At 40.0% G+C, this 12,208-nt stretch overlaps 1 protein-coding gene across 11 annotated transcripts in view; it reads right to left on the bottom strand.

The window, feature by feature from the left end:
• ZCCHC2 (zinc finger CCHC-type containing 2) overlaps positions 1–12,208 on the bottom strand; it is a 50,037-nt gene that overhangs the window by 11,905 nt on the left and 25,924 nt on the right. For 7 of the 11 annotated variants that reach the window (XM_032442963.1, XM_032442962.1, XM_032442968.1 and 4 more), the window contains 5 exons: positions 11,186–11,250; positions 10,235–10,329; positions 7,833–7,961; positions 5,621–7,129; positions 4,491–4,608 (listed from right to left, as the gene is read on the bottom strand). In XM_032442963.1, coding sequence (XP_032298854.1) covers positions 4,541–4,608; positions 5,621–7,129; positions 7,833–7,961; positions 10,235–10,329; positions 11,186–11,250 — 1,866 coding nt within the window. In that variant the 3' untranslated portion in view covers positions 4,491–4,540. Of the gene's footprint in view, positions 1–3,027; positions 3,301–4,490; positions 4,609–4,889; positions 7,130–7,832; positions 7,962–10,234; positions 10,330–11,185; positions 11,251–12,208 lie in introns of those variants that run through there. The other 4 variants (XM_032442964.1, XM_032442967.1, XM_032442965.1 and 1 more) reach the window with 4 other exon arrangements.

The following is a 12,208-nucleotide window of genomic DNA, read 5'->3' as shown; positions in this document are numbered from 1 at the left end:
ACTTTGCTTCGGTCAAAACAAGAAAAAAAACCCAAATCTGTTGAAAACGCCATTGTTCAACTTTCAAACTACCAGTGGTGTAAAATAAGACTGCTCTAATGTAAGCATAATATTTTCTTATGTAGATGATATTATGTAAAGTATTATTTTTCTCCCTAAGGAGTCTCTGACAAGTATTTTAAAGTCAAACGTGAGTGGAAAATAAGTTTTTAAAGCAGCAACCCTCGTTTCTCACCAGTCATAGAAATTTTATGAATTAGCTCAGCTTCCATTCACTTAGCAACAACCTCTATCAGGAAAACAACGTATTTCAGTGGTCAGTAGAAAAAAGAGATTGTAAATCAAACAGTAGAGCATGGGAATGAATGAATGAATGTACTAATAGTACCTTACTTGGCATGCTGTTAAGAAATGGTTACTCTATCAGTTTACCAAGTTAAACTATTTTCACAGCACGTAGTTTTATGTTGTTGCCCAGCTCATACAACAGCAACCCTCTCTCTGCTCTGGCCAGGGAGCACGTGCAAGCATTAAAAACCATGGCTTTATTAAGTTCCATTGCTTGGTCAGTACGTCCCTGGGCCCAAGACATTCCAGACAAGTATATCATCTAATGTCAAACCTTACAGTGTGGATCCTCATGTGGATCTGAAAGATAACCAGACTCCCTTGGGAAGTGTCCCAGTCTGTTAACAAGCCATATGGATTTCAGAAAGCATTCCTCGTCATAAGAATACCAATATCTCAAACCATTTCTAATTATCAATAGTTCTTAAGGTACCACTTTCACATTCTGCTTCGTTTCTCCGGGTATTCAATGTTTCCTATGAGATCTGGTCTATTTTAATAGTCAAACAGGTAGTAAATATTTCAGATATGCACTTAGCACACTTATTTTTCAAGAGACAATTATCTTCTTTGTGGTAGAACATACCTAAACATGAGATAACAACAGAGAAACTAATGCAATAAAAATCACTAGCCAAAGAAATGCCCCAAACAAGCTCATTTTCATGGCATGAAAGCGTTAAAGCCAAGTAAAACTGATACACCTCACAGGATGTCTCGGAAGCTCCAGTATATTCAGCTGCTGGAGTTATGCTGCCACCTATTGTGAAGATGAATCAAGGAGATCCACTTCATTTCACTAGCACAACAGATACGCAGGAACTACCTCTAGTCTCTCTGGTTAAAAACACTTTCTTCCTAAATATCTGCTACTGATAATTGCTGAAGATAGGGTGCACTGTTAATTACCAGCCCTGATCAGAAAGGACAATTGCCCAGAGCTGTGTTTTTGTGGGCATAGAATTCAGGCAACCTGGGATTGCCTCATGAGACCTCACAGCATTCAGCTGTTTCTAAGCCACCCAGAAGAACCTCTTTCCAACATAGCTGGAAAGATAGTTAAACCTGACTGCCTATATATGAGGTATGGTAACCAAAGAGGAGAGCTGTTAAGAGAATTGTTACGCCCCCAGCAAAACAAGCAGCAGAATAATGGGGCATTTTATAGTATTTGCGGTGCCAGAGGGTAAGCATTTTTAGATGTTTCAATTGATAGATGCAAGCAAGATCTATTACAGTTAGGACTGCTTGCAGCAGAAACAGATGGTGTCATTCAGACAAGCCGAAGTGTTGTTATCTCTGATGGAATGGTAAGCAGCAGATTCCATTTCCAAAGTAATACAGTGGCTCCAAATGCCTTGGACAGACACACACACTTACAGGAGGGGCTAAAAGATACCTGAAGAAACTGGGTGTTTACACAATGTTGTTTTGGTTGAAATAACCTCTTATTATGCAAGTTGCCTGAGGAAAAAAGGTTGCATTCATGGTATCTTTGAGCCTTCCAGTGTTAGTTGGTTTCTTGTGAAATAGGGGAGTAAGCTGAGATAAAGATCCTTGGCAGCCTGTGGTCCTCAGCTCCACGGATAACCTACATTAAGCACTAGGAATTAAGAGCTGCAGCTACAAAGCAGAGAGAAAGTGAGAGTAATTGCTACCTTCCTGTTTTTCAGAGCTACTAGAAAACATTCTGGTACTGAATTCAGACCACTCAGCTGTAATCTACTCATCACTATGCCACTTCTCTAGCCCCAGTATTTCCCAATGTCCTTCTATCTATTTTAGATGGAAGTTTCCAGTTAATGCACACATTATACAGAGGAGCACAATGAACTCAAACACACCAAATACAAAAGAAAAGCATGTTTAAATTGCATCTCACCTCAACTCCAAGAGCCACCAGAACAAAACATGGACATAACCACTCTAGAAGAGCTTCGGTCAACGTCCCGGACCTATCACAGAAGGCCATCCTCCATCTCCCAAGAGATCTATCTGCCTTGGAGTTCAGCTACAAGCCCGTTCCTACCATAAGTCAAACACAATCATCTCCACCTTAGTAGCGACAGACTCCAAGCAAAATGGTAGCAGGCCAAAAAGGTTCCACAAACCCAGCCCTGTACTGGGGGGCAGACTATCGCTTCCATTTGTTGCTCTCAGCGATAAAGGACAGCGCTTGCACGCGGGTACTTTTTTTCTTTTTTTATTGCTGTTAAGTCAAGGAAAAAGGTTGCATAAAATCCAATCTCTTCTAGAAATATAAGTGACCTTTCCAGTACATTTCAAATATCAAAGTATATGGTAAACATACAAATAAAGAGAAGGTAACATACCTCCTATTTACAGTACAGTATTTTAAATCATAAAATAAGTTCCATAAAGTACAACTGGCAGGTAATTCACAATACAAGTCCATTGGTGGTTTAACACCCTCACTTCAACTCAAACGCAGTTCATTCATTTCAAGTGGTCCAAAAATACCCAGATCAAATAAAAATTTTAATCAAAATAATTTTCATTTACTACTTAAACTTTTTTTTGTTGTTTTTTCTTTTTTAAATTTCTTTTTTTTTTTTTTTTTAAATTAAAGCTTTCGTCTACCTCCCTCCCCAGCCCCCCCCTCCCCCTCCAAGAAAAAAGTTTCAAAATGTACACTGGTGCTATAAATATAAATGCTACCTATGAAGAAATGTAGTCATCAAGCTTTCCTCTTCAAGTTTCTCGTTTGTTTAGCTATTTATTAGACGGCTGAACCAAAGATTGATTTTATCTCATCCCTCTACCGGACACCAGCTCTCAGTTTTAAGTAAAAAGATCTCTGCCATGAACTGCGAGGAATGCCAAACCCTATGGATATACAGCGGTAGTTGTTCATCGGTGTTGAATGCAGCAGTCAAAAAATACACTCGTCTTCCAGATAACCTCAGTGCACTTCAGGAAATCAAATATTACCTGGAAGCAATTTAGTACATATATTGGCTTTTAAAAATAAAAATAAAAAATACAGCAGCATTAAACTTACTTACTCGTGATACTGACGTGATTAATACCATCTTAACACTCATTTCAGTCTTTCACATTATACCGTAATTACGCATAGTGGTAAATTGTTATAAAATAGTGACTTTTGCTATTTGGTAGACAGGTTCTAATACTGATACCTGACTAGTTTGTAGAAAACCATAGCTTTTGTTCAGTTCCAAATAAAACATTACATTCTAAGCACAATGCAACACTGTAATAGTTTAGGAAAAAAAGATATTCGATCAAGTAACGGTCATTCTGTGTTGACACGATGTAGAACAGCTTTAGAAAAGGAACAAAATGCTGTCAACTTCCATTACAAATGCAAACACACTGAGTACAACATTCATACCAATTTTTCACCTTGTTTTTTTGTTTTTTTTTTTTTTGTTTGTTTTTTGCTGAACATACAGGCTAAAAAGCTACAATGGAAGAAAAATCTGTTAATTTAAGCTTGTTTACCTTTAAAAATCTGTTCAAGTCCACACGGTTTCAGCCACTTCCTGCTCTACGTGTTTTCATTTATTTGGGACTCTCAAGAGCTGTGTATGTGTACTACCATCAGGTACAGCACACATCCAGTACGGCGTGCTCCTTTGGACCCTCCTAACAGGACGTCTGAACATCTCCCCTCAATTCACGAGCATTAATTTAGAGTACGGGCAGGGTCTGTATGAACTGCGCTAAACACTCATGCAAGCCCAACAAATCCACGTGGACAAACAGGGAAAAGAAAATAAAACAGCAGCATATAGAGAACAGGGAAGGGGAGGAAGAAGATTGTGGTGGGGAACGTGACCAACTTTCTTCTTTCACCATATGGCTGCTCCATCAGTGATGTCAGAGGTCAGAGACTTTTGTTTTTAGATGCAGTAAACATTGCACATGTCTCAAGTCTTCAGTGCAAAAGCATGGTTCGAATGCTCTTTCTGATTGTTTGGCTGTGTGTCTGAATTACATGCACTACGCAAGCCTTTTGTAGAACCAGGAGGAGACCAGGGACTCGGCTTTCTTCTTTTGTACGGAACAGAGGTGCAATAGCAATGAAAATTTCCAAAAGAATAGAAAAGTGGGAATGTCCCAAAACACAAGACCACCCCCCCGCCTCCCACACACACCTTCCCCCAATTCCCCAAGCTTCAGTTTAAGTAGGCAATGTTTACTTGTTTCAGTCTGCAGAATCCAAGGTATCATTGGAAGGGGGAGGGGGAGGTGCGTATCTCAGTCTGTAAGTGCCTAAAACAGGAAAGAGAACTACTAAGTCACTGCTTAAAATTAAAACAGATTACAAACCAATACAAGGTATCAAAATGGACATGCTCTTCAAAAGGCACTATCACCCTCCAGTCCATTTAAGGTAGGTCCTAACATCTAACACTATTTTCTTTCAACTACTTACTAAAAGCATCGGTTTTTAAAAAAAATATAGACAGCAGATAAAAGATTTTTACCTTTGTTGGAAAAATACAAAGAAAAGGAGACCCCATCATGGCCAATCTTTCCTGTTCCTCTCTGACCAGACAAGTCAAGTCAGAATGGACGCAGGCCAAGAACCAGAATTAGTTTACGTTCCACGAGAACACTGAGTTTCCCCTGGCTTTTTCCTTTGTTTGTTTTTGCACAGAGGAAGAAATGGCACGCAACACTGAAGCCATTCCTTCGACTTTTAGTTCCAATTGGTTTCTGCCTTTTTGCTGTTAACTTGTCTGAGGACTTCAAACATACGTCACTTGAGGATTTCATGATGGGGCACGGATGATGGCTGGTTGTGCAAAGGTAAGCTTTAGAAAAGTTAAATTATTAAACAGCCGGTTTGTTTCTTTGAATTCTTCTAAGTCATTCTAAAGTGAGTAATTGATATTTTCTCTGCTTTTCGCCAATGGATTCTCTCCAAAGAACACTGACAGGAATGGAAAAATTGAAACATGCAAACCTCAGACATAATATCAGAAACAAATGAGTGAAAAGAATGACAGTTTAGAACAGATAGAGCTGGAATTCCCAGCTCTGAATCATGCTCATTTTCTGCCTCGTGCTGTGAATCCTTTTACCTTACGCTGTTCTACAGAAATTTGAAGCAGAGATAGGATACTTTGCAGATTTAGAGCAGGTCACTAATGCACAACCATTTACACAAAACATACACACGCACGCACACCTTTCTGCAAGACCAGAAACAGCACATTCAGTTAGGTAAAGAGAAACTGCTAAACTCAAAAGCAAGTCCGCTGGGAGTTATCATGATTACCTTGTTGACTGGCCTCCATGGATGACTGCTTACAGTCCTGCGCATAGTGTCCACTTACACCACAATTGTAACATGAAACGTTCCCATTCTTCTTGGGTCCCGACCCATTTGTGTTGGCAACTACGTTAGGTGCTGGATATACAGGATAGAACCTCCCAAATCCTGCCATCTGCTGCATACCATAGTTGGCTTGGCTCCCCATTACTGGGTCATGCATAAGCCCGTTTGCATACGGAGACTGAGGCAGGAAGAAAGGAAGTTGCGTTCCATTGCTTTGATGTGCTTGATTGAGGTAGCTGCCATTGCAAAGTGATGGCAGAGTGAAGAAAGATGGAACTCTGTAGACTTGTCCATGAAGTGGGTTATGATAAAAATAGCTATTAATCTGAAGGCTTCCATTGGTCCCACAGCTACACCTACGTCCACAAGAACCACAAGGACCAGATCCCAGCTGCTGTGGAGGTAACATTGTCCCATTAGTGTTATTATTTCCAACAGCATTTATGTAGGATGTGCTGTCGCTCTGTGCAGTGCTGTGTGTTAAAGCAGGGCTTGGGCTAGGGGCAGGGCCTGGCGTGTGTGTAGGTATTGCAGGAGGAACGGAGGACTGGATCTGACCCACACCTAAACCAGCTGATTGAGGTGGTGAGGAAGTTGCTACAGTGTTTAACACGTTTGTATTCTGGTTGGGCAACACACTGGTAGCATGAGGACTGACTGGCAAAGCGTATGAAGCTGGTGGAGGTGGCGGCGCTGCTGAGGAGAGACCAGCTGCTGGAAGAACTACCTTCAGATTGGTAGGCTGAGGGATTGCTCCGGGGTTTCCCTCAATGTGAGGCACCATTTGATTCAGTCCTACCACCTGGGATGCAGGCTTTGCGATGGGATCTGTAGTAGGAACTGGGGATCCTGGGAAACTACCTGGGTTGTGGACTGGGATAAAGGCAGTATTTGGTGATCCAATACTTAAGTTTCCTGTCGGCTGCTGTGGTCCATTAACTGTGCAACTTTCTGACGATCCCTGTGGAGAGGGCATTTTCAATCTGTGTATTGCCAAATGCAAAGCAGGGCTACCAGGCTGGACAGAATGCGGGAGAAAAGTGGATGGGACTGGCAAAGGGGAGGCCATCAGCTCAAGGCGCTTCTCAGGTTCGCCAGAAGTCACTGGGCCCATTCCACCAGGAGGTGAATTTGCAGACTCTCTCACCGGTGAGACAGCAACAGGCGTGGTAACAAGCATTCCCATTGTCTTCCCATCTGCGGATATGGGGGGCGGGACAACCGCTTCAGGCTTTTGGGCAGCGCTGTGCATCACACAGTGTAAGGCAGGCATAAAGGAAATGTGTTGAAACTTTGCATTCAAAGGATCTTCTGAAAGGCTTCCGTTTTCATTATTCGCTGAAGAGATCTGAGCAGACGATTTGTTCACATTGGATGAACTGACAGCACTGTAGCCTGTAAACCTGGTTGCATTTTGATTTCCAGAGTCCTCAGAATTGCTGTCCGTGTCTGTGGAGAAAGCAGTGATGGTCAGTCAGAAGAACAAATCTGAAACTATATTAAGTCTCACCCCGGACTTAACCATATAAAACTTAATGGATTTGAAGACATAAAAGACAGTTACGTCTTTCTGAACTAGACTAACTTTGAGATTATTTTCAGTCATCCAGATCAAGCTAGGTCAATCTCTATCATTCGTCTAAATCAAAATGCCTGGCTAGTGTTCTGGCTAACTACACTGTGTCTTTAACTTCGGTATATCTGCAAACGTGAACAGTGGTAAAGAGGCCAAATAAGGAGTTTGTATCTACCTAGAAAGACATCGATCAAGTTTGCCCAAATTCGGAAGGAGTGACAAATTAAACATTCACTATAAAGAGAAAATATCTCTCAGACACACTGGCATAGTTCTGTAATTTCATATAAAATAAGTTATTTGCGGTACTGCTGAAATTTCTCAAGACACCATGAAGTCAGAACAATTGGATGTCAGGTACAACTCACGCCTACGTGGTGATCTAAAACTCAAAACAGCTCCTGCTATTTGCTACAAGCCCTCAAATCATACAGTCACAAAACTCACAAAGTAAAACACCATCCACAGCTAATTTAAAAAAAGCAGGTAATAAAATCAGAAACTAATTAAAATTAATACAAGAAAGAGATTAGTCAAGGAATATACAAGTTCGTGCACACTCTCCATAAATCCAACCTCTGTCTTTTTCTTCTTCACTATCAAAGCTTTCCCTCCCGTCGTGTCGTGGACTAGAAGGAGAACTGTAACTTTCAGACGATGTTTCTCCACATGTATCGTGACCAGATCCAGTGTCCAAATTCAGATCTAAAAACAAAAATAAGTACTTTTATTTTTAATTTCACTGTACTGAAGTAAGATTACTTTGGTTTGCTGACATCATGCTAGTTCAGATTTTCGCTTGTTAACTTGTAATCCTACTTCAATGCACCTGACCCCCGTACTTCCAGTGCTGTGACTCCTCGCACTGAGGACTACTCTTGTCCTCAAGTTTCCGATGACTGAATCCTTCACATCAAAACAAAAGGGACAATGAAAATTCACATTTATGCAGAGTAGCCAGAAGAACTGTCCTCATAAAATTTGTGATGCTTATAAAAATTGTAGTACAGTAATATCCTCTGAATGGTAACAACCAACCATTCCCAGTCCAAGAGATGAAATACTCCACGCTAATACCAGCTAAGGCAGAAAGCTAACTCAGCAGGCAAGAACCAAATAACACGCCTTTTCACAGTGAACTCCTCAATAACAGGATTTAAGCAGACTGCAACAACAAGACATGTTTCAGGAAAAAGAGGTAAACTACAAAAGCCCCTTCTAGATTCTGAAAGGAGTCATGGGAAACTCATTTGCTGGAAACTACATTTCTGGGTGGGTTTAGAAACTATTAGCAAAGTCCAGTACATAAAACAGAATGCTCTGGCTTTTGAGTTCTGCCTCAGAGGTGAAGCAGCAAGACGGCTTCATGCTCTCACAGTTTGTAGGCCAGACGACAGCATAAAGCAAACCCCGCTGCCCAAAAAGCTCAGTTAACAAAACTTCAGGACAAAAACAGAACACTAGGATTCATTTATATTATAAGTAACTGTAAGAAAATATATTATTAGTTTATTATTACAATTGCAAATGTAACAGTTTAGGTTAAATTACTATGAAGTTGCCATAAAGTTTTGATTTTTGATTCTTGCAACCATTTTCGTGGATTAAACCTCCACTTGGTCAAGTTATTTTAACAAGCGTTTTGAATTTCTAATATAAAGTGGAACAGTAATGCCAACCTCCTACCACTGAAAACCAAAAGCTTAAAGTCCTAGCCACAAATCTTCCAAGTTACAAATGTAACTATGGGATAACTGACAAGCTAAAAACAGAAAGCGAAAATGGAAGAAAATTAAGACTGAAATGTTATTCCCCACCCCCACCCAGGCCACCTCTGCACAGGTTGTATCGGATGACATTTTGATGTTTGCATACAAAGACAGGTAGAAAGCTAAAGTCCCTGAGGACTGAATTGTTTCCAGCAATTGTGGGTTGCAGTTTCCTCTTGGAGTGGCCTTAACTAGCCATTCCTATCAAGCAGGCCGTTTCACATCTGTAGGTCAGTGTGCTGCAAGCGGACTCCTAAGGCATAACACTCCTTTTTAGCTTTGCAAAGTATCACACAAAATTGCACAGCCTCTGAAATTCATCAGGTCGTAAACATTCGGTGTATTTTGCATGACAAGAACAGCAACCAATCAGATATGCGCACAGAGAGCTGTCCTGTAGATTTCTTACCTACAGCTTTTTCAGACTATAATGTTTTTGCTAACCTTGTGAACTGCAAATTCTTAATGTTTCAGTCAGATTTTAACATTGTTTTTACAAGACAAAAAATGCTCGTAAAGCACATAACAGTAATTCAGCACGTGATCTACCTGCAACTCTCAAGTTGAGAAGTGGTGACAAAGTATGAAAACTGTTTAATGACTGCACCCCAAGCAGAAACAAGCACCAAAAAAGGACCTTTGTAAGATGCTGTCAACACAACAGCTTATTAGGTGATATACAAAAGGCAAAGTCTCTATCAATTTTCTGTTGTGAGAATTAAATAAGAGAGATGAGGTTGCATCTGATATTAGGAGGTTGCAAAAACAGCTAGACAGCAAAGCCAATGGGTAATGCAGCCTTTTGATAACTGATAATAAAGCTTGGAGGCTCAATTTAACGAGACAAAATGACACTTGTGTTGTTTATCACTTATTTATGTACAGAAGTCTTGGCCTAGACTCTGGATTTTGCTGGATTACCTAAACTTGAAAACCCCGCTAGGGCAGCATACATAGTTCTGTGTGGTAGCTCAGTAGTTACCTACTTTACACACTAGAGTTCAACAAAATTTCATACAAGACAGTTTTTACAAAGTTCCTCATGGGCCGACTCCACATCAGAAGGAGCCAGTGAACTGCAAAGAGATCCCAGATGACATGAACCACATGCTCACACTGCTCAGTTTCAGATAGAAGTAGTCCAAAATGAATAAAACAGTGAAGGCGAACGTTTTGTTTTGTACAATCAGTTTGGAGGAAGCACCTTACCTTTTGCTGTCCCTGTACGGATGTGCTGTGATGCTGCAACTCTAACTCCATTTGTCCTGTTATTCAGCCGGCAGTCAGCCTTCTTTGCTTTCTCCCTGTGTAAATAATTTGCATGTTTGTTTCTTTCTAAATGCATGTGCACAAATGAACAACTATGTACAAAAATCAAACGTAAACAAAGGCAGTTATTCCAGGCTACAAACATATTTAATAGAAATAGTAACAAATGTAGATCATAAACAGGTAAAGGCTACTAGTGATACATCAGGTATTATAATGCCAGCAGTGTAACTAAGCACTCTGAATGAGAATCTGAAAGAAAACACACTAAAAAAGAAAAAGGAGGAAAAGAAAAAGGGTGCAGCTGATTTTGAACTCCTCCCTGAGAGGTGACAAATGTAATGGAGCAATACACTAGATTAGCATAAAATCATATGGTTACAGAGTAACAAGAAGTCCAATTGGAATCAGACAGAGTACTAAAAAAGACAGAAACTTTTTCACGGTGCAGGATTATTCAGGAAATTCTGAGACCCTTTAATGCACAAATTATCTTCACTAAAACATTTCAACACGTTACCACCCACTGAGTAATGTTAAAGGTTGCTGGTAAACCTTCCTTGATTTTCAGCGTTTTCTGGACAGCTTTGCAATCTTAAACTTAGTAATAAACATAAGGGAGAAAAAAAACCAATTCTGTAACAGTTAAGAACTTGCTTCTTTGTTCACTAAATGACAAGCAGTATTTTAGGAAATGAATGCACAGAACTACATTCTGTTTTTACACTACTTCTTTTTATAAGATAAAAGAAGGAATTTTATATAGTCTGGCCTCACAACATGCCAGCTATCCTTTCACCAACTGAAAATCAAAGCATCTAATTGACTATACACTCTGATTGAATGCATTACACTTTGTTCCTCAATTACTGGTTACCATTGGAAACCTACTTTTCCAGCTGTGGCTTTCCCTTCTTCTTGCTTACTGCAGATAAACTTCGTTTTTCCCCTGCATGCTGGACAGAAAACACAAGGATGGCAGTCAGAAAGCAGAACTTTTCTCACAAAAAACCAAAACAAAAAAACTAACAAAAATTACCTCCTAGACTTCAAGGTCTGCGTGTCACAGTTGGTGCTCTCACATGCACCACAGTCACACAAACAACTATCTGCACAGTGCAATTGAGCCCGCAGAATTACGTAAATTATCCTCATTTATGCTATGATCAGCAGGGACTCAGCAAATTACTACTTCTGATTTTTCAGAAGATATCAATGAAATTATTGCTGTGAGTAAGCGCCAGGTCTTTCCTTTTGAGGATAAAAAGCAATACTTTTAATCAAATATCCCCTAGCAACTTCTTCCCTGAAAAGAAGCTGCCTCATCAGAGTTAATAAGGCTTGAACAGATGCAGAACCTTTTGATTTAACTGGAATTCCCTGGCTGGGGGAAGAGGGAACCCATGTGGTAAATTATTCTTAAATAGCAAGAAGTTATTTTTAGATCTTGTCAAAACCAGCGCTCAGCCCTGATTGCTGCTAAACTGAACTCTGCTAAACACCACCTACAAACGTACTAGAAAAATTACAACATCTGCATTTTTCTGCAAGGATACTATTAGTAGTTGCTGGTAACACCTCTTGTTTGGCAAAGGGATAAAAACGATGACAACTCAAAAATAACGTCTATCTATGCTGTACATGGACATCTTCAAAATGGGAAGTAGCTTTTCCTGGTACATCAAATTTTTCCTTGCCTCAAACTTGCATATTTCAAGCTTTCATGATGTCTGCCATTTCAATTTTGAAAGCAAATCTCAGTTCATTGCCCTACTTTGTGAAATAAGGAAACTGGTTTTAGTTGGCTTGTTGCTCCCAACACAACATCTAATAGCCAAGTTCTGCACATAGAATGAAAGTAATATTAATTACTAAGTAATTCTAACATTAAAGGTTTTCCAGATGTAACACTGA

Source organism: Coturnix japonica, chromosome 2 (genome assembly GCF_001577835.2).
Source record: "Coturnix japonica isolate 7356 chromosome 2, Coturnix japonica 2.1, whole genome shotgun sequence".
Taxonomy (NCBI): Eukaryota; Metazoa; Chordata; class Aves; order Galliformes; family Phasianidae; genus Coturnix; species Coturnix japonica.
Note: the sequence above shows the minus strand (reverse complement) of the source record. Positions and strands in the feature narration are given on the sequence as shown.